General features: G+C 53.6%; 1 protein-coding gene across 1 annotated transcript; it reads left to right on the top strand.

The window, feature by feature from the left end:
* Positions 1-5,036: 5,036 nt before the first annotated feature.
* PTTG1IP (PTTG1 interacting protein) lies at positions 5,037-20,585 on the top strand. Its single transcript, XM_052635847.1, has 6 exons — positions 5,037-5,224; positions 12,747-12,799; positions 14,701-14,809; positions 17,973-18,144; positions 18,796-18,842; positions 20,404-20,585. The coding sequence occupies exons 1-6, from the start codon at positions 5,125-5,127 to the stop codon at positions 20,448-20,450; spliced, it is 528 nt and encodes a 175-aa protein (XP_052491807.1). The 5' UTR covers positions 5,037-5,124; the 3' UTR covers positions 20,451-20,585.
* Positions 20,586-22,249: the final 1,664 nt, after the last annotated feature.

Raw genomic sequence — 22,249 nt, 5'->3', positions numbered from 1 at the left:
GGCTCCTCTGTCCGTGGGATTCTCCAGGCAAGAATACTGGAGTGGGTTGCCATGCCCTCCTCCAGGGGATCTTCCTGACCCAGGATGAAACCCACATCTCTTACACCTACCTGCATTGACAGGTGGGCTCTTTACCACTAGCACAATCTGGGAAGTCCTAGTTTCTAAAATTCGGATAGGTCCTGGTAAAATGTTATCAGTCATAATTCTAGTTACTATCTTAAAGTGCTGTCACGGTGGTAACCAATTTTTGCAAAAATGCTTTCTCTTCAAGAAGATTTATAGAAAGGACTTTTGGATACATATTTTAGTGGGCTACCTGATGGCTTCACAAAGATTAGCAAAATGACAGGTTTGGTGTGGGAGACTCATGGCTGAAATATTTACTTATAATTCCACTAATGTTATTAGCTATATTACTTGTATTTTGCCTGTTTTACAAGATTAGTTTTTCTTGTATTACCAAGTGTATGACTGAGCCACAAATGAAAATAACGAGGACTAGATTTGAAGCGCTGATCAAACGTGTAACTCGGTATGTGACCAGTTCAGTCGCTCAGTTGTGTCTGACTCTTTGCAACCCCATGAATCGCAGGACACCAGGCCTCCCTGTCCATCACCAACTCCCAGAGTCCACCCAAACCCATGTCCATTGTGTTGGTGATGCCATTCAACCATCTCATCCTCTGTCGTCCCCTTCTCCTCCTGCCCTCAATCTTTCCCAGCATCAGAGTCTTTTCAAATGAGTCATCTCTCTGCATCAGGTGGCTAATGTTTTGGAGTTTCAGCTTCAACATCAGTCCCTCCAATGAACACCCAGGACTGATCTCCTTTAGAATGGACTGGTTGGATCTCCTTGCAGTCCAAGGGACTCTCAAGAGTCTTCTCCAACACCACAGTTCAAAAGCATCAATTCTTTGGTCCTCAGCTTTCTTCACAGTCCAACTCTCACATCCATACATGACTACTGGAAAAACCATAGCCTTGACTAGACGGACCTTTGTTGGCAAAGTAATATCTCTGCTTTAATATTCTGTCTAGGTTGGTCATAACTTTCCTTCCAAGGAGTAAGCCTCTTTTAATTTCATGGCTGCAATCACCATCCACAGTGATTTTGGAGCCCAGAAAAATCAGCCACTGTTTCCACTGTTTCCCCATGAAGTGATGGGACCAGATGCCACGATCTTAGTTTTCTGAATGTGGAGCTTTAAGCCAACTTTTTCACTCTCCTTTCACTTTCATCAAGAGGGTCTTCAGTTCTTCTTCACTTTCTGCCATAAGGGTGGTGTCATCTGCATATCTGAGGTTATTGATATTTCTCCCGGCAATCTTGATTCCAGCTTGTGCTTCCTCCAGCCCAGCATTTCTCCTGATGTACTCTGCATAGAAGTTAAATAAGCAGGGTGACAATATACTGCCTTGATGTAGTCCTTTTCCTATTTGGAACCAGTCTGTTGTTCCATGTCCAGTTCTAACTGTTGCTTCCTGACCTGCATACAGGTTTCTCAAGAGGCAGGTCGGGTGGCCTGGTATTCTCATCTCTTTCAGAATTTTCCACAGTTTATTTTGATCCACACAGTCAAAGGCTTTAGCATAGTCAATAAAGCAGAAATAGATGTTTTTCTGGAACTCTCTTGCTTTTTCCATGATCCAGCAGATGTTGGCAATTTGATCTCTGGTTCCTCTGCCTCTTCTAAAACCAACTTGAACATCTGGAAGTTCATGGTTCACATATGTGATCAGTGATGGTAATAGTGTAACACTCAATATGGGAAGATGCAGAGAAGGTATACTTTCCTGGACTGTAACTAGAAGACAGGTGTCCAGAGATCTTTGACTATTAAGACCTAGTCCAGTAAAAGCACACTGAGTGGCCTGTTGGCAAAATCTTCTCCAGAACTAGGAATGAGCCTTCCTGGCAACGAGGGGATGAAATGATCATGAAATACCTCCCAAAGTATGGTCCAATTTATGACCATGAGACAGAGAAGGCCATGGCAACCCACTCCAGTACTCTTGCCTGGAGAATTCCATAGATGGAGGAGCCTGGTGGGCTACAGTGCGTGGGGTCGAGAAGAGTTGGGCACGACTGACCGGCTTCACTTTCACTTTTCACTTTCATGCATTGGAGAAGGCAATGGCAGCCCACTCCAGTGTTCTTGCCTGGAGAATCCCAGGGACAGAGGAGCCTGGTGGGCTGCTGTCTGTGGAGTCACACAGAGTCAGACACGACTGATGCGACTTAGCAGCAGTAGCAGCATGACCATGAGACAGCCCTGTCAATTACAAATTGGCACTTGCCAAGATCACTTGCCATAACTGAGCAGCAATGATAACAATGAGGGCATTTGCCATCTGCCTCTGTAGGGATTGAACCCTGTGCTGCTGCAGCTGCTGACCTTCAACACCCACTGAAGGGTATTACAGTGGAGAGTGAGACACTCTGGCTCCAGAGAAATTGGTGGAACAGGTCTTTAGATAGTGAGGTATTTTCAGAAACTGACTTCATGATCCCAGTCCTTGACTCTCTTTATATTTAGAAAAGCACTGAATCCTTTCATGGTGACATCAGCTCCTCATGCCTAGTAGAAAACCTTTTGTAAAGTAAGCACTTGATTGCATTGAACTCCTCCTTAACCGAAATCTTATGTACTGAACTCCCCCAACTACCTCTTTGGAGCAGTCTGAGGTGCTGTCTTCCAGGCTACGGTCCTCATTTTATCCCAAATAAAACTTAATTCATAACTCTCATGCTGTGCATCTTTTTGGTCAACAGTATATTGAAAGTAAGTTAGATAATTCTCTATTAAATATTTAATTTGTTTATTTGTGTATAACGAGTTTCTTTGGTTAACAAATCCTTTGAACCTCAAATGGAAGTTGAAGCTTTTGGCAAAACAGCAGGATGATGGAGGACAAGATAAATGATCACATATTCCTCATTCTCAAAGTTAAGAATTCTCCCACTAGACACGCACAGAAAGGTTCGTTGGAGGTCGAAAAGGGAGAGGGTGCCACCCCATAGCATGTGATGTCAACCCACCCCCAGGCCTCTTTGCTGGAATCCGTCTTGGTTAAGAGGTGTGCACACATGGGAGCACCCTGAGATAAACCCAATATGGACTCGGAAGCAGGCAAAGCAAGATGATTGGCCAAAGGAAATTCAGGAAGAAACACTCATAAAAGTGATTCAAGCTCCCTCGAGGCCACAAATCTCCTGAGCCTGCCTGTGTGTCCATCCACATATACTCTTTTTCCTTCTAATAAAGACTTGTTTCACTACTTTCTGTTTCTATGTGGAAATTCCTTTTACACAGCTGCTGGGCGAGGGCCTTGTCACTGGTTGCTGTCCCTGGTAGTCTGGTGGCTAGGACTCAGCGCTGCCTCCTTCTCTGGCTCCATTTCTGTCTTTGGCAGGGAACAGATATACCCTGCTTCAAATGGTAGCAGGCCATCTGTCTGCATCCCACCTATTTCCCCAGTGTCAGCTAGATTCCATGCTGGACTACAAAGCCCCTGCCCCAGATTTCACAGCAATAGTCAGGGTTGAGATAAGTGTGGGACAGTGGTGGAACATGACCCAGTAAGCTATGCTTGGATCCTGAATTGGATCAAAGATTACAGAGACCCTGGGCTTCCCTGGTAGCTCAGCTGGTAAAGAATCTGCCTGCAATGCAGGAGACCCTTGGTTCAATCTCTGGGATGGGAAGAGCTGCTGGAGAAGGGATAGACTACCCACTCCAGTATTCTTGGGCTACCCTGGTGACTCAGCTGGTAAAGAATCTGCCTGCAGTGTGGGAGGCCTGGGTTCAATCCCTGGGTTGGGAAGATCCCCTGGAGAAGGGAACAGCTACCCACTCGAAGAATTGATGCTTTTGAACTGTGGTGTTGGAGAAGACTCTTGAGAGTCCCTTGGACTGCAAGGAGATCCAACCAGTCCATTCTAAAGGAGATCAGTCCTGGGTGTTCTTTGGAAGGACTGATGCTAAAGCTGAAACTCCAATACTTTGGCCACCTCATGCGAAGAGTTGACTCATTGGAAAAGACTCTGATGCTGGGAGGGATTGGGGGCAGGAGGAGAAGGGGACGACAGAGGATGAGATGGCTGGATGGCATCACCGACTCGATGGACATGAGTTTGGGTGAACTCCGGGAGTTGGTGATGGACAGGGAGGCCTGGCGTGCTGCGATTCATGGGGTCACAAAGAGTCAGACACAACTGAGCGACTGAACTGAACTGAACTGAACCCACTCCAGTATTCAGGCCTGGAGAATTCCATGGACTAGAGTCCATGGGGTGGCAAAAAATCGGACACGACTGAGCGACTTTTCCCTTTTGTTCTTTCACAGAGACCTTACCCCATCCCCCACCCCACCTCGTGACAGAAGCTCCACCCCTGATCTCAGCACTGCTTCTACCAGGGGAGGTGGTCTTACCAGACTGGTCCAGGAAACCTCAAGTCAGGGACCCCGGAAGCTTAGGAGATGGGTCTCTGGCTTCCCTGTACCGTCCCCGAAGCCACATTGCACTTTTTCAAACACAATCAAACACAAGAAAGCAACTGGACTCTTGCAATACATATTTTTTTTTTATCATTTCTTGAGGCCGTCGGGGCCGGAGCTGCAGCCTACAGACCTCCCAGGAGAGGGCCAGCCGCGGCTGAGCCCCGGGGAGTTAAAGGGGGTGCGAGGATCTGGGTGTCGGGGCGGGAATGGGGGCCTAGCGCACTGGTTCTGCACCGCCTGCGAGACCAATCCAGGAAGCAGCGCCACTCCCTGACTCCTGAAGAGCTGCTGCACCCCTTGTGGGCCAAGGCCTCCGGGGAGCCGCAGCCTAACAAGCTCTCGCTGTCGCGCAGGCGCACTGGGTCGCACGGATCCCGCGGCCTGCCGCTTTCCCGCCGCGCAGGCGCACTGAGCCGCGCACAGGGAGGCGGGATCGCAAACAGCTGGGAGCAGGCTGGAGGGCGATGGGCGGGGCCCCTGTTGCGCTGTGGCCTGGCCGTTGCCCCGCCCACTTCCGGCGTGCGGCTCTTCCGGGCGAAGGCGCCTGGCCTGGGTCCGAGGTGGGGCTCGTCCAGACGACGAAGGAGACGACGACCGACCGTCAAGGCTGCAGCGACCATGGCGTCCAGCGGAGTCCGCGGGCCGACGCCGCGCTGGGGACCGACACTCTGCGGCGCTGCGCTGTTCCTGCTGCTCCTTCCGGCGGCCGCCGCTCAGGGTGAGGGCGGTCGGGGGGCATATGGTCAAGGGGTCGAGGGGACCAAGCGAGGTGAGGACAGGGGGAGCAGGGTCGGGGTCAAGGAGGGCGGAGGGCAGGGGGTCGCAGCCGCCCGGGGTCGCTGCTCCAGTCCCGCGCGGTTTGCGGGGGCGGCCGGGGGCCACCCGAGTGTCCGTCGGTGGCCTGGGCCGGCCCTTTGTCCTGGCTCAGCATTCGGGGTGGTGCGGGACAGCGGGGGCGGCCTGGCAGAGCGCGGTGTCCCCTCTAATGGCCCCGCTACCCTGGGAAAGAGCTGTCGAGTGTGGACCCGGGGTCGGAAGCAGAGCTAGAGAGCTTGCCTGACCCACAGCAGGTCAGCGGCTGGAGTCCAGGGGCCTGGCCCTTGTGTGGGCACCGCTGGTGTGTTGGGGGGTTTGCTCCCCTCCAGGAGACCTGTGTGCAGCCCTTTCACCGATGCCCACTGTGCAGAGTAGACCCCTCTGAGGAGCTCCAGGGACAGGGGCCAGTGGTTGAACTTGGCCTGCCCTACCAGGGCAGTCTCTAGGCTCTCCAGACCTTCCCTACTTGGGTAGGTGGGTGGCCCTCCTTGTTTATCCCACCGCCTCTCAGTAACCACCTGTGCCAGGTGCTGAGCCCACATGGTGACTGGCTGATGGAGGCGCTGAGTTCCTGGGCTGCCTGACCTGGAAATAGCAGTTAGAGGGGTGAGGAGAGTGCATGACCTAAGAGCTCAGAAGCTTCAGAAAAGGGGCTGCTGGAAGGCAGCATCCTGTGGGTGGTCTGCAGGTGGGTGGGAATCTTGGACGATTTGATGGAGCTGTGTGTGGCGTGCGAGGGGTGGGGGGTAATCACCAGTGTGGAAAACAGAGCCTCTGGCTGGTGACCTCACCCACCTGGGCCAGCCTGAGGGGCTGGGGCGTTTCTCAGCTCTGGTCAGCTGTAGCTGCATCAACTCTTTAGCACTGCAAGGCACCTTTCCTCTGTGTGGCCTGAGCGGGTGTCTGCGTGCAGCACTGCATGAGTCTCTTCAGTCTCCTGAACATGCTTGTGTGCACACTTGTGACATTATCTCTCAGTGCAGCAGTGGAGTTGCACAGAATAGGGAACTTTTGGTTGAAATTGACTTTTCAGCACAGATAATGAATTTTCAGCACAACAGGATATATGTAGCTGTAGAGAAAGAGTTGTTACGAAGACCTGGCTCCCATGACCGTGGCTCCAAGCCTTGTGAGCTGGTCTCTTTGACCTGGGAGTGCTTTTTTACTAAACAGGCCGGATGAGAGCCAAATCTGCTATCACCCAAGAGCCTCTCCTGGGTGGCTGAAGGGCCTGCGCTCTAGTATTGTTAGAGTAGGTGTGTCAGGAAACGCCCCCAGTGTGTTTGGCTGCTTGCTTTTCATGCTGGCTTGGCCCTGGACTTCTGAAGCTGCCAGAGACCCCTGTGAGCTGAGTGGGCGGGTCCTGTGACAGTTTGGGAATGAAACCAGGCGTAGTATTTCAGGAGAAAAGCCGCCGTTTTTCTAGCCACACTGAGCACTGAGGTGCCCCTTTCCCACAGAGGCTGGGCTTGCTGTGTGATTTTACTGCTTGTCATGCCATAGGAATGTGACTACACCATCTGATACTTTTCATTCCTTGCAAGGATGCTGTGCATATTAGTCAGGAAAAATAACCCTAAAGAAACATAACCAGCAGGATATATGTAGAGTTATTTGGCTCAGACGGTAAAGCATCTGCCTGTAATTGCAGGAAACCCGGGTTCGATCCCTGGGGTTGGAAGATCCCCTGGAGAAGGAAATGGCAACCCACTCTAGTACTCTTGCCTAGAAAATTCCATGGATGGAGGAGCCTGGTGGGCTACAGTCCATGGGGTCACAAAGAGTCGGACACCACTGAGGGACTTCACTTCACATGACGGACTGGCTCACGGGACGGTGAGGCTGAGGAGCCCCATGAGCCACTGTCTGCTCAACCAGGGAGAGCTGGTGTGTGGTCTAGTCCACACCTCAAGGCCAGGCAGCAGGGAGGCAGGGAGTCACGGCACAGCCTAAGCCTCACTGGCAAGAGGAGATGACATCTCAGATCACACGGCAGATTTGTGCTGCTTTGCCATTTTGTTCTGTCAGGGCCTTAGTGGATTGGGAGATGCCCACCTCCCTGGAGAGGGCTAGTGCTTTCATCTGTCCACTGGTTCAGATGCTAATCTCTTCTGGAAACACTTTCACAGATACTACCGGAACTGTTTTGGGAATTCCCTGGCAGTCAAGTGGTTAGGACTTGGTGCGTCCACTGCCAGGGGCCCCGGTTCCATCCCTGCTCGGAAAACTAAGATCCTGCAATCCATGAGGCATGGCCAAGAAGAAGAAAAAAGTCTTCGTAAAAAGGAAAAGAGAAACGGTGTTTTACCAGCTCTGTCGGCATCCCTTAGCCCAGACAATTGATAGATAATATTAACCACCACAGGTGTGTGAACTCAAAGACCATTACAACAGTCCAGAACCAGCCATGTCTTCTCTGCTGTGCGCTTGGGTGGAGGGGAGGCATTAGGAACCAACAAGGTGTTGAAGAGCTTCGGAGAGAAATTCATTGAACTGAAGAAGTTTTGTGGTTGGACCCTACTTTAATTGTGTATGGGGTCAGACTCCAGCTGAGTTTCATCTTCACATCTGGAGGGAAGGCGACCCCTGAAAGGACCTCAGTCCGATGTTCTAAACGGGTCCAGAGGAGCTGTGGGGGTGGAGGTGGGGCTCCTTTAGCACTGTTTCAGTCCAGCAGCACTGCAGTCCTGCTGCTGAAAACTGCGGGGGGGGGGACTCCCAAGCAGGCCGCAGGGCAGTGGGCGCATGCATGGGTCTGAGCCTTTGCCTTGCTCTGTACTCTCCTTCCCCCTTTTCTGCCTAGGTGGTGAGACAGCCAGGACTTTCTGTCTAAATGAATTTGCACTTCTGTGAAATTGGCAGCCGCAGCACCCCCTGCCCCCCGTGTCCTTTCACCCTGCGCCATGGCCACAGTGCCTGATGCTGGGGACCTTCCACTGCCCCCGGCATGGCTAAATGCAGCCCTCTGGTCTGTTACGTTCCACAGGCAATATGCTTACTTGTTTCTTTGTTGTTAGAAAACATGCCTCTTAACACACGTAGTGTGTGTCCTTGCATGGTTAAGCAGAACTCCCCTGAAACTGTAGGAAAGAGCTCACATGTACCATAGCTGGTGTGTCCTGAGAACCCTTGTTCTTCAGCTTAGTTTTCCTGGGAGCACAAGGCTTAAGGCTCTCGAGTCAGTGGCTCAGAGTCCAAGCTGGAGAGCCCAGCCTCAGCGAATCGCCGCTTCGAGCTCGGGATCTTGGGCAGGCTTTCTAGCTCCAGATTTCCTGTTTCTGTGTTGAGATAAAATGCCCTGAATGACCAGGAGTGCCCGGTCTCTGGATCAGATGTAAGTAGTTAACATGTTGCCGTTTCTTACTATGCCCTGGTGTTTTCAAGGGCTCTGTGCTGACTTCGTGAGGTCTGTGTAACATTGGTGTTTCTGCACTGAGAACCTGCCCGGTGGTTCCAGGCCATGCTAGGAGCAGGAGGGCGAGGCAGTACCCTTAGCCTGCCACTCCTGGCCTGTTTGTTGACTTGTGTCGGCCCGTGACCTGGAGACCCTGGGCTGGACGGGTTTGCTAGTTCCTGCAGGACCAGTTGTCACACAGACTTCTATGTTGGAAATTCTCCATGAAGAATTCCTGTGCTTTATTACTGTTGCTCTCCTGGTCTCTGTAAGATTGACGACAAGGAAGTTCAGGCTTTCTTCAGTTTTTCAGAAGGAATCGAGAGTGAATGCGTTAGGCGTCATGCAGATAGATCCCCGCCGTGCCTCCCTGCCCAGCGCTTTATTAGAAAAAGTTCAGAGCTGCAGAGAAAGTTGAAGGAAAGGTGATGCGGTGATCTCCAGAATCCCTGTCTGTTCTTGCAGCCTGGGCCACGTGTGCTCTGCCTTCCTGTCTGTGTCTACCTGGGACGGCTTATTTGCTTATTTTGGCTGTGAAACGTGGCTTGTGGGACTGTGCTTCCCTACCCAGGGACTGAACCCAGGCCAGAGCAGTGAAAGTGCGAAGTCCTGTCTGTTGGACTGCCGGGAAAGTTGGATTACCCATATCGATGAGAGCAAGTTGTGATGCGGCCATTTGCCCTAAGTTCACCAGGGTGTATCTCCTGAGAAGGAAGATATCAGCAGAACGTGACAGTCGGGTCTGCATGGTGACCATTAGAATGCTACTGAACACTTGGTTTAACACACACCTCGTGCACACGGGTTACCACTTACCCAGTAGCATCCTCCGGCTGCTGACCCCGGGCACACGTGTTGCTTTTGGCTGTGATGTCTCTTAGTCTCCCTTCCCCTGGGGCAGCCCCTCAGCATGTCCTTGGGCTCAGAGGCCTCTTTGCTGTCCCGTCAGTTTCCTCTGATCTGATTCGAGTGTGTGTGGGGAGGGTTCAGCCACTGGGTGACTGTCCTTCCTGCACCCTTGCAGGCACCTTCTGCCACTGGTCCTATGGTCTTGTGGTCATAGGTTGTCGTGGCAGTACGTTTATCACTCTTCGGGTGCCTTTTCTCTTCCTGAGTACAGTTAAACGGGGTGGGGGTGCCCTGAGACTATGTAATCTCTTGTCCCTCCACAAATGGCTCAGTGGTCTTGGCGTCCATTGTGATGGAGACTCTTGGCTGGTTGTCCGTCTCTGTTTATTCCATGCTAGTGTGAAATCACAAACATTCAGGAGGTGAGAGTCCATCACTCTGATGTTTAAGTCGTGCCAGTTTGGCAAGGAGGACCCCCTACCCACGCTGGCTTCTGGGCCTTTGTGCCACTCTCAGAGGCAGCAGGCTGTCTGAGGTGACAGTGTCATCTCTGCCCCAGTTGTGGGGTCAGCTGTTGTTCTGCACGGAGCCTGGTGCCTTGTAGTGGGGACAGTATCATCTACCCTTGGCCCCTTGGTGGACAGAACTCAGAATTCAGCTTTCAGGTGAAGCCGTCCTCATGGCAGCCCCATGGGGTTCTGCCTCCTGCCATCCAAGGCCGGGGGGTAGGGGGGCTCCGAACACCTGTAGCAACCCTGCCCTCTTGGCCCTGCTGTGAGAGGCATTTGGGGGCTGTTAGCTTTCTGTGCCCTCCTGGGCTGAATGTCAAAGTAGTCTAAAATTAGCTTCAGCACAAACCTAACAGCACGGCACTGGGGGCTCTGAGAAGGGTGCTGTTTAATAGTGATTGCCTTAGAATGGTATGTTGTGACAAAAATGGGCTTTTATTTTTAAAATTGGGATGTACAAGAGCTACACTGTTGAAGAGAAGCACTCCCCAGCCCTCTCAGATAGCAGTTTAGTACAGGTCCTGGTCAGCAAACATGATGAATGAGATTGTGACTTAGACCTAAAGCTCTCTTTCCTTGCATTTTATCATGAGAATCTCAGGAAGTCCAGGGAGTTGTGGGACGCATGTGGTGAGCACTCCTCTGCCCACCGTTGGGTTTGTCACATTCTGAAATTACAGACACCCCTAGTCCCCCAACCCCCGCGCCTCCCTGCACATGTCATTACCAAGAGCTCAGTGTTCCTCTTTTCTTAGATCCATTCATTCTGTGTGCAGTGAGATGCAGGGACCTACGTGTGCTGTTGAGTGCATTCCACCTGTGCGACCCTGACCTCTTTCCAGCCTCAGAACAGGCATCTCCAGTGGTCGGGGCCCCACCCAGTTGGACCTGCCCCCCCCGCAGTTGAGTCTCACCTGTCCTGAAGCCTGTGCTGTGAGCCTTTGTGGGGGCCTCTCCCGGCCCTCGTGGTCTGTAGAGTCATCTGTGTGCAGGCGTGCTTCTTTTGGGGGCTGAAGAGTGTCCCACTGCAGGACTCACCAGTCACCTCTGTCCCCTGCCCTCCAGGCACTGCGTGTGAGGAGAAGGTGGTGCTGGAAGGGGAGCATGCTCCCACTAGGCAGGAGGAGCCACCTGGTGGCTCTCTGGACCTGCAGGGACACTGAGGGGCATGCATGGTGCCTGGACCCCTGGCCGTGTTCAGCTCTTGGCTGTTACCATATGTAAAGTTTGCTGTCAGCCCTCCTGTGCATGGGGGTCCTGGTGTATCTGGGACACACAAGACTGAGAGTGGAATTGCTGAGTTTTGGGGGAGCATCTTGTTGGGGTCCTTCAATGGACTGGAACCTGGTGGTCTGGAGTCGACGATAAGAAAGTGAAAGAGAGAAAGAGGCTGATTGATATTCTCTGGTTTACGCAGATAACCAGTAAAGCTCTTGACACCGAGCTTGCATCACTCACGAAGGCACTAGGCGCCCTCTCGAGGGAATGAAGGTGCAGGGCGCCTTCTCGAGGGGGTCTGAGAAGCCCGGGCAGGAGAGTGAGCTCGACGGGTGTCTGTGCTCCAGAGAATTAGCCTGGGGGAGAGCGGGGAGAGAAACAGAAACAACATGGGGACCTAAGCTCTGATGGAGCAAAGGTGCTTTAATGATCTTTCTGTGAGTATATAGGCTGTTGTACAAGAAATTTCTTTCGACAATGATAAAGATCAGGAAACCAAATGTACAGCAACCGTTACCAAGGGAACAAGGGGTTAATAATGGTCACAAGTTCAGGAGACAATCCATATCTCAAGCAAGGGGATCGAGACTAAGCAGTTTTGTCGTAGAGAATGTTTACTAAAGGAGATTGAAGCCTGTCTCACACAATGACCTCCGTTCCTGGGAGCAGCGTGCTGCCCCGCGTGAAGAGAAACAAAGGACTTGTGAGAAGCAGCACGTAGGAATCCTCCTGTTAAATGCTGCCCGACGGCATCTGTTTGTTTTCAAGTGGCTGAGCTGTTGTGCACACCTATTGACATGTTGAGAGCCCCTGGTCCTCGCCATGGTTTCACATCCTCAGTTCGGGTGGGTGGGAAGTAGGACCTGACTCTGACTCCTGTGCCTTTCCTGGTAGCCGAGGGTTGTGCTTAGGCCTCTTGTGAGTGTGTGCACATGTCGGGGCAGCCTGGGGTGAAGAGCAGCTGCTTGGTGGTGGGTTGGAGGGTCTTTGTTCATACACCAGCTCTCCCCTGACTGACTTGAGTTCCAGAGCTGTTAGCTGCTCAGCTTTGAGTCCTTCCTGTAGTGGTTGTCCTGTGAAGATGCCCGAGAGGCAGGGGTGTGCGGGGTGCTCCATGGGGTTGGAACGGCTTCTCCCTCCTCCCTGGGGAACTGGCCGGGGGCTGAGGCTTGGCTCAAGCCCGGCCTGGAGCTGCTGTGGCCTTCAGCTCCAGAGCATCTGCTGAGGACCTGGTCATTGGTGCCCAGGCAAGAAGCAGGCGACCGTCTCCTGGGAGACCCCCGGGGTCAGGACCACACACGCTGCTGGCGTGTCCCCACAGGATTCCACTTACAGAGGCTCAGCCATGCACCTTGAAGGCTGGGTGTCCCTCTCCAGGTTCTGAGCATGACTTGCTGTGCCCTCCTGGTGTTGAAACTGCAGGATTCTCACTGATGTTCATTCTTTCCCTGCAGGTTGTTCTCAGAACACAAGCAGAACCTGTGAAGAGTGCCTGAAAAACGTCTCGGTAAGTGGTACGCGGTCAGCACATGATCCAGAAGCACACTGGCCAGCTCTGACTCCAGGCGCCGTGTGCATGGTATGGGGTTCAGGGCGGTCAGTAACAGCTTTTTTGGGGGGATTTAAACTGTCTGGAGAGCTGCACACACCACCGAGTGTTATTAACGTGCTGCTTCAGCCCCGGAGAGCAAACGTGTAACTGGCTCACGGCCAGGAATGCATATGAGCCCTGGGGCCTGCAGGTGTGGTGTTGGGTGAGCGCAGGTGCTTGAAAGTGGGGGGCGTGTTTAGCCCCTAGTCTGTGACTGTCGACCTGTGTCCAGGGCTTCCTGGGTGTCATTCCACCTTGCAGGCCTGTTGGGACAGGGGCTGGACTGGTCTACACATGGGCCCTGAGACATGGCCGGTGTGCCTGGGGTCCTCCCAGCCCCGCATTCTCACCCAGTGCTAATCGTCAGCTCTCCTGCTGAGGGGTCCTTGAGACAGAGCGCCCCATGTTCTTTCTCATCTCTGTGGTTGGGTTTGCCCAGATGACAGTGGGTGCACACGTCCTCTGAAGGCCTGGCTCCCACCCTGAACCCAGGCAGGGGAGGGCTTCCCTGGTGGCTCAGTGGTGAAGAATCCGCCTGCTCAGTGCAGGAGACATGGGTTTGATCCCTGATCCGGGAAGATCCCTCGTGCCTCGGAGCAACTAAGTCCCTTGGCTGTAAGTACTGAGCCTGCGCTCTGGAGCCCATGCTCTGCGACAAGGCACCACAATGCGAAGCCCACACGCTGCAACTAGAGAAAACGCCCGAGCAGCAGTGAAGACCAGTGCAGCCAAGAGTAAAGAGTGCAGAGGAGAGCCAGGCCCTCAGTGTGTGACTCCTCGAAGCTCAAGAGCTGCTGGAAGGGTCCATAGGCCCCTGCAGCCTGCCAGCGCCCCGTGTGGCTCACCGCGTGCTTGTACCTTGTTATCTAAAAACGGGGGAGAGATGGTGGCGGAACCTCCACAGAGGAGGACTTGGCGCAGTGCGCTCCAGGGGCTCTCGGTAAAACTGCAGGGGAAGAACGGAAGATGAGATGTTTAAAACTTGACTGTTTTAAAATGGAGGATTTCCCCCCAGTTTTTAACTCAGGAAAGAACCACTGAAATGGAAGGGATCCTCAAATGGCCAAAACGAAGAGGGCCTTGCTGCTGTTTGTCATTTGAACACCAGGCACCAGAGTGTACACTGCCTCGGTAGTCCTGGGACCCCAGGTTTCATTGCGACATTTTTTTTGGTAACAGACTCTCACCCTAGCCTGGGATGGAAGAATAACATTGTTTTCCATCCTGTTAAAACCTGTAAGAAAAACAACTTAGTGAAATCTTTACTTTCAAGCATAAAAATACCCAGACGGTTCTAACCTGAGTGGGCTTGTTAGGTGGCTCAAACCTCCCATCTGAGCCGACACATGCCCGGCTCTGGGCCCCTGCCTGCTGTGCCAGCCAGGTCCCCACCATGTGTTCCAGGGACACGGGCAACACGCCTTCAGGATCACTAGCTCCACTTTCTCTTCAGTTGCGTCGTCTTTAAAATGGACTGCTCGGTGGAGCTATAGCGGTCAAGTGGGGTCTTTGCGGGGTAATAACCTTAGGTGGACACCACTCAACTGCCTGGCTTGGTCCCTCCTGCAAGGGATGCGGACCCTCCAATGATGGATGTGGGGAAGCACACAGTGCCTGCCTTCCTGCCAGAGCTGCAGGAAGCCACGAGGCACGGGGGTGCCTGGTGGAGAAGGTTTGAGTGAGGAGGGCCTTGGTGGGTGGGTGGAGTTGAGCTGCTGTGTTGGGGAGGGGGCTAGGAGGGAACAACAGTGGCGGGGGAGGCACAGGGCAGACCCTGGCCCGTCTGACGCCTGAGATACTGTCATCGTCTGTTCCAGTGCCTTTGGTGCAACGCGAACAAGATGTGCTTGGACTACCCAGTGACCAAAGTCCTGCCGCCCAGCTCCCTCTGCCAGCTAAGCTCCGCACGCTGGGGCGTGTGCTGGGGTAAGTCGCCACTTTCTTTGGTTTCTTGCAAAACCAGTGTCGTTTTGAACATTCTGGTTGTGCTCAATGAAGGGAAGACACCGAAAGTGGGGATGGGCGGTGAGAGTGCTGGTGTCTGAGAGAAGGGTGGCCCGGGTTTGACGGCCATGGCCCCAGTTCTGCAGGCGCCTCCCCACGTGCCAGGGCCGTGCAGGTGGTGTCAGCCCCTGTCCCGGTGGCGGTGCTTCTCCTGGGGAGACACACGCTCAGTGAGACCCAGGCTGGTTTCTAGTGGCCATATGAGTTGGTGGGTGGTATGCGCTGCCACCTGGAACTCATTTTTATGAGCGGGGCTTATTAATCTTTTCCTTAGTGGCTTAGGTTCGGGGCCTTCCAGAGGCCCGCCGGGCTGCAGGTTGAGGGAGCTAGTGCTCTCTCAGGGAGTTGTGATGGCCTGTTTGTGTGTTTGCGTCTTGGGTTCATCTGCAATTTATTCTGTGTTACCTTTTTCTAAACGATTTCTGTCCCAGAATTTGTCAGCCTTCAACTGAACAACTCACTTCTGATTTCACCTGCTGAAACCTCGGGGACCCAGAAGTTTGTGTCTATGTGAGTGTGTGTGTGTGCATGTACACGTGGAGACGTGCCTGTTGATGTCCATGCAGCTCGCTGCCCTCCTGGCCACCCTCGCTCTGGAACAGCTCCCTGGGCCTCGCCAGCATCTGTGTTGTCCTGGTGTCTGTCTCCCCAGGACCTTCCCTCCCACCTGTTCTGCAGGGACGGCTCTGGCTCCAGGGAACCGTGGGCATCTCGGGCTCGAACTATTAAAGTGCTGTCAACAGTTGGAAGCGTGACGCCTAACACAGTGCACACTTGAGCCCTCACCCCTCCAAGTCTGAGCTCTAGAGTACACGCATGCGTGTGCACATACGTGTGTGTACAGACACTCGTATTCTAGTGGACACACATGCATGTATGTGTGTGCAAACACTCGTACTCTAGAGGACAAACACATGCACGCACATGTATGTGTATAGACACACACACGTGTGTACTCAGTGGGTTGTCACAGGAGCCTGCAGGTAATGCCACTCAGCAAGACACACAGACCACTTCCAGTACTTGCCTGTCCCCTGGGACCCCACAGGCAGCTGCTGTGGCGCGCTGTCCCCTGGGACCCCACGGGCGGCTACTGCGAGTACTGTCCCCTGGGACCCCACGGGTGACTGCTGTGGTGTGCTGGTGGACATCGGGCTGTTTGTGGGCTGCCATGTCCTCCTGTGTGGGCTGAACGCAGCCGCCCACCGCTCTGGGCATGCCCTTAGGGGGACTGCTGGCTCACACCAGCAGTTTAGCCTGTCGGCCACACGTATCTCAGGAGTGGCCGCCCCAGTCGACGCTGCTTCAGGCAGGGTGGGGCCTCAGTTGATCCTTTTCTGTGACGTGAGGTTCCCGCCCTGGGGCTGTGAGTGCGGCTGGACACAGGACACCCTGGGCAGTTTGGGGAGGGGGCTCTGTGCTCCATGCAGGCTTGCACTGGGTGAGGGGGTGGTGGGGGCAGTCTTTGTGGTAACAGGAGGGTGGAGTGCCCGCAGTTTGGACTTGGGCTCATCCTCGGGCAGGCAGGGAGCTGGGATCTCATCCAGGGGAGCCTTGCGGTCGGGCTGCTGGAGACATACCTTGCTCTCATGCAGGCCTGCACCTCAGGTGCCTCCTGTTCTTAGAGGTGACCATAGGGGCATCTTATCCCGTTCTAGGCATAATCGTTGTGGGCTTGTGACTGTGACAACCTTAAATGTATACATTCAGTTGGAGAACAGCGAAGTCTCTATCATTTGGTCCCTTGCCCAGGACCGGGTCTCTCTTTGCTCAGGTCTGATACGTCCTGTTCCCCATCATGGTGAGGTTTCTGTTTCTGCTTTATAACTCGGTCTAGCTGCTGACGAGAAAGACTCCGGTGGGGGCAGGTGTGTCTTAGAGCCACGGTCTTCTCAGTCTGACTGTTTTTAAAGTTGATTGTTTGGGAGTTCTCTAGTGCAAAAGGTACATCCTCTGCTTGCGAGGGTCTTGTGTTACTTCTGTTTCTTGTGTTTCTGGCACTTCCAGGATAGGTCAGGGGAGGAAAACCCACAAGATTCACGGCCAGTGCTGTCACGCTGGCAGCCTGAGGTGGCTCTGGGGTGGGGGCACTGGGGCAGTGGGCATCTGCCTCCCCCATCCCCAGCCAAGAAACCGGCAGGGTCAAAGGTTATCAGCTCCGTGAGGCAAGTCCAGGGCTGCAGGCTATCATGGGAGGGTCCCACCACCGTCCAAGAGTACAGGGCGGGGCCAGGCTGACTAGCCTGTGCCAGGCTGTCCTGTGAGAGGCTCTGGTGTGAATGGAGTGGAAAAGTACTGACCAGCTGGTTTTAATTTGTAAACCCTCAAGAGAAGCTGGAAAGAATTGGAACTTGTCCTAAGTGTGTTTGGTCTGGACAGGAAACCATGGTCAGCTGATGGCGGCAGTGCCGTTTTCCAGCCCCCGGGTGTCCCTTGGCCTGGGCCATGGCTCTGGCAGGCCCTTGGCCTGCACAGGCGGACATGCCTCCTGCTGGCCTTTGACTCAGGCCGTCAGAGCAGGGCTGGTCTCCCTGGTTTTGTCAGCTTTTCTCAGGCTGGAAACATCTGTCCAGCATCAGGTGGTGAGGAAAGTTACCTGCTGCTTGAAGTTGATGGAAACTGGTGACTCAATCACAGAAACAGGCTGGAGGAAGGTGGGGCATTGCCTCCACACTCCTGGTTCTGGAGGCCTCATGGAGGAGGGGCACTCCTGGTTCTGGAGACCCATGGGGGAGGGGCACCCCTGGTTCTGGAGACCTCATGGGGGAGGGGCATCCCTGGTTCTAGAGACCTCATGGGGGAGGGGCGTCCCTGGTTCTGGAGGCCTCATGGGGGAGGGGCATCCCCGGTTCTGGAGACCCCATGAGGAGGGGCGCTCCTGGTTCTGTAGACTCCATGAGGAGGGGCGTCACCAGTTCTGAAGACCTTTTGGGGAGGGATATCCCCGTTCTGGAGACCCCACGAGGAGGGGCGCTCCTGGTTCTGGAGACCCCACGAGGAGGGCCGTCCCCGGTTCTGGAGACCCCACAGGGAAGGGTGCTGCCGGGAGCGCTCGGGCCCTAACTCTGCGCCTTTGAACTTGCAGTGAACTTCGAGGCCTTGATCATCGCCATGTCGGTGATCGGGGGCTCCCTTCTCCTGGGGGTTGCCATCTGTTGCTGCTGCTGCTGCAGGAGGAGCCAGAGCCGACGGCCAGACAAGAGTGAGGAGAAGGCCGTCCGGGAGCGTGAGGAGCGCCGGGTCCGGCAGGAGGAGCGGTGAGGCCCAGCCTGATCTGGGGGCAGCAGGGTGGGCGCTCCTGCTGCCCGGGCTTCCACCACGTCTGAAGAGCAGGACCACGTGGAGTGTCCACAGGGTTTTCTCTGGGTGGTGTGGAGGGTGGGAAGCTGGTGTGGGGGCTGGGCCGGCATGGCTTCTAGGGGGTTAGGCTCAGCGGGAGGAAGGCATTTAACTAGGTCTCCTGTCCGTCTGAGCCTAACTGGGCCTCTTGTGTGGCCAGTGCTCTGGTGACATGTGTCCCTGGTCCTGGAGCCCTTTGGCAAGTATGTGCAGTGCGGCCAGGGTTGAGGGTGCTGACCTGCCAGCCTGCGGCTGCTGGGGGCCAGAACCCATGTACTCCTCACTGTCTTCAGAACCAAGGAGAAGATCTTGGCTGATTTGTTGTTATGTGAAAAGAGTGTTTTCTAAAATTACAGTAAGGGGCGCTGGAATTGGTTTTATCGAAAGGAGGAGTTGAATGATGTGCCATTAAAGCAGCCTCAAGTGTGTGCTTAACACCTGCCCGTCCTGGTTGGGGTGGCCACAGCCAAGCTGTCCTGCCGGGTCTGGTTCCAGGCCAGAGGATGTGAGAGGCACAGCTGTTAGAATTACGCTGTAGTTTGGTGCTAAACCAGATTTCTCTGTTTTAGGAGAGTGGAGATGAAGTTGAGACATGATGAAATCAGAAAAAAGTATGGTAAGAACAGTGGGCTCCCCATTTCTGTTGGCAGGGGCTGGCCCGGCCTTCCCGGTCACGTTCAGTGCCGGGCATCTCTGCTGTGTCGGGGGTGGCTCTCCAGGAGCATGCTGTTGACCACTGGTCCTCCCGCGTGTTTGTGCCTCCGTCGGCCTTCCCGGCACCTGTGTGCCTGTGAAGTGCTGCCTCCCTTCCCTTCTGCTCTGATGTGCCTTCCAGTGGGGGAGCTTCTGAGCTGCGGGGCCCTGCGTCCCCCGCCCTCATGCCGGAGTTGCTTCTGGCCTGACTTCCACCCTCTCGGCAGTGGCCACACTCAGGCCTTGTCCTGGGAGCTGTGTCTTGTTCTGTCCAGTGTTTGCTTGGCGAGGTTTTCCATGGGGGGACTTTTTTCTTTGGTGTTAGGAGCATTGTGTTTAGTTGGTTCTGTGCTGATTCTCAAACCACCAGGATCATTGGTGTTTTCTGCACTTGGTTTCCTACGAAATTGGAAATTGTAGAAAGGAGCTTTTTGACATCTGTTTAAAATTAATGTAAGTAAGAGACAGGTGGGTGTGTGCTCGCATGCGTGTGTACACACACACACACACACCTGGACCTGTGCCCAGCCTGCACAAGGCCTTTTCTGGAGCAGTCCGAGATTCCCTGTATTCCTTTCAAGGAGCTGATCAGTTGCCCTGTAATTGCCCTGATGGAATTAACTTGTGCGCTTTTGTGTGAAGCCTCCTGAATGGCCTGGACTGTGGAAGGAAAGCCTCTCGACCATGGGAAGAATTTGGGGCGGGGTCAGGGCTGAGCCTGATTGACACACGAGACACAGTGCAGACGAAAGCCCCTCTCCTTTGGCTTCCTTCTCACCAGGCAGCTTCCCTCTGTTTTTCCCTCTAAACTAGAAGTAGCGCCAGGAGCTGGTTTGGGTATTTTTTTCCAGCAGGACTTTAACAGTACTGCTTGTCCTTGGCACATGATAGTCTCCTACCCCAAACCGGCCGTGCGTTTCTCCCCAGCTGAGCTCACCGTCTTCCCCTGACAGACAGCACCCCCCCTTTGCCCGCACCTGGCCCCATCATCCCCCACGCCCCAAGCCCTGCGGGGAGGAGGGTTTTGCAGTGGCTCCAGCTGTTTAAAGAGAGGGAGAGTACGCTTCTCACACACGCAGCTCCTGGTCTTCGGGTGTTTAGCTCCTTCACTGTCGAACTGATAAGTCACCTTCTGCCTGTGATCTTAATTCTGAAAATTAATCAGGATTTATATAGAGCATCTCAAGTATGGTGCTTTTGTTTTCGTCTATATAATTTAGCCAGCCACGGAGAGATGACACGGTGGCTTTCTTATTTCTTTCTGGATCAGCAAACAAGTCTTTTTTGCTTAGGACCTATTTTTCTTAAAAGTATTGTTTCCAGTAAATTTCGCTTTGGTTTTAAAGTCGCCAGTGGTGTGACTTTGTCAGAAGGGGCTTCAGGAAACCTTCATATGGGCTTCTGTGGAAACCTTCACGTGCCATTTTCTGGCTCTTGTTGCCTGTGGCTGAGTGTATTTCTAATCAGGCTTGTTTTGTTTTCAGGTTTGTTTAAAGAAGAAAATCCATATGCCAGATTCGAAAACAACTAAGACGCACTCGGTGGCGCGGCGAGCAGTCTCCAGGCCTCTAGTCAGCAGGGACCCCTGCCGCCCATGCGCCTCCCACCCTGGGGAAGGAAGCTGCCTGGGGCGGAGGCCTGGGAGCTTCTGTTTCCTCTTCTCTCATTTCTGTATTTAATCACTTGAGACACGAAGGCTGTCAGGGCGTCTCTGTTCTGTTGTCCACTTGGGGAGGAAGCGGCACACCTCAGGCCTCCGCTCGTCTGTGAGCCCAGTGCAGATGGCCCTGCATCCAGGCCCGCGGGGTCCACGTGCAGGAAGCAGAGTGGTGCAGTCTGTCCTGGGACCTCCCCAACCCCTGCCGTTGCCCTGCATCTCGGGGCCCAGGATGCAGTCTGACCCCACCCACACCGAGTAGCATTGAGCCATAAACCTTTTTTTTTTAATTATTGGATTTTATTCTCTCACCCAAAAGATTCTCCCAAAAAGCTTTTGTTGTCAGAGTTCAGACCGCTTATGGGGTGATTTTCCAAGTTTGTGTCTACTGGTACATCAAGATATTTTTCTAGGGTTCATCTGAATTATAAAATCTCTGACGGGCAGTCGTCGGTCAGGTGCTATTGTGTCCTGGGGGTGGGAGGGCCTCCTGAGGCTCTGCCTGCCTTCTCTTCAGCCCCACTGGGGGTCAGCCTCAGGGTCTCCTGAGTCAGACCCTCCCTACTGTGTCTGGTGGTCACTCAGGGCTTGCAGATGACCACAGGCTCTCCCTCGAGAGGAGGCGGCCACCGATGGGATCTGCACACACTGGCACTGGCGGCTGTCCCGCTTGTCCACCGACCCTAGCTCCCTATCCGTCATCTGTCTCAGCCTGTCCTGGGAATCTCCCGCAGAGGCGGCTTCTCAGAGGGGCACTGGGTGCGCGTGGTGCCGCCCTTGGGGTTCCTTTCTTCCAGGTCAAGATGCGTGCCTGCAGTCAGTAGCCCTTGCACTTCCTGGCAGGGACGGCAGATGGTGAAGTCACTGTGAACAGCCTTTCTTAAAAAATATCTGAAAATAGTCCTAGTTTCCAGATTGTTTTAAATGAGAAAAACATTGAGCTTTGGGAAGGAAGGTGAACATGCACAATAGGTAGGGGCGTTCGTGCGGATCGAGGGGTCGCAGGACATACTGTCACACGGTCACATGTGCCTGGTTAGCCACACGGATCTGTGTTTGACCTCACAGTTCCACCCTCACGTTTCACAGACCAGAAACAACCTTTAACAGAGTCTTTTGTCTTATTTCTCTGATTTCTTGGGCATTTGATAGCAATGAAAGTATTATGAAACATTCCTAAATACAACAGTGTGCAAATTTTCTTTATGCTGTTTGTTCATAAACTTTGTAGTAGATTTTAATGAACTTTGTATTAACATGGTAGGTAGTATGGATGTAGAATCACTCTTTCTTGACTTGAGGCTGCTGAGCTGAAAGCAGAGCCGGGTTGAAGATAAAAAGGGTTGTTAGAGCAGGGATGCTGGTGCACTGTGCCACCTCCCACACAGCACAGAGCCCTCCTGGGAGCGGCTCCGCAGTTTCACGTTCTGAAGCAGCACCAAGAGCAGCCAGAGATTGTAACCTCAAGGAAACCACGAGTCTGAGTGCCTTAATCTTTAACCAGTTACCAATCAGTTGATTAATACATGCTTTTGTTGACTATGCCTTGCGTTCCTTGTGTTTCATTTCTGGGGGCTGTGGAAATGAGTGCTTGAGGAGCAAGGGCAGCAGGGCTGCTGGAGTGTAAGACGGGCTTCAGGACCCATTGGCACGAGTGTGCAGCCTGCTCCTAA

The sequence above is a fragment of the Budorcas taxicolor genome, chromosome 1 (assembly GCF_023091745.1).
Source record: "Budorcas taxicolor isolate Tak-1 chromosome 1, Takin1.1, whole genome shotgun sequence".
Taxonomy (NCBI): Eukaryota; Metazoa; Chordata; class Mammalia; order Artiodactyla; family Bovidae; genus Budorcas; species Budorcas taxicolor.
This window is presented reverse-complemented; position numbering and strand designations above follow the sequence as displayed.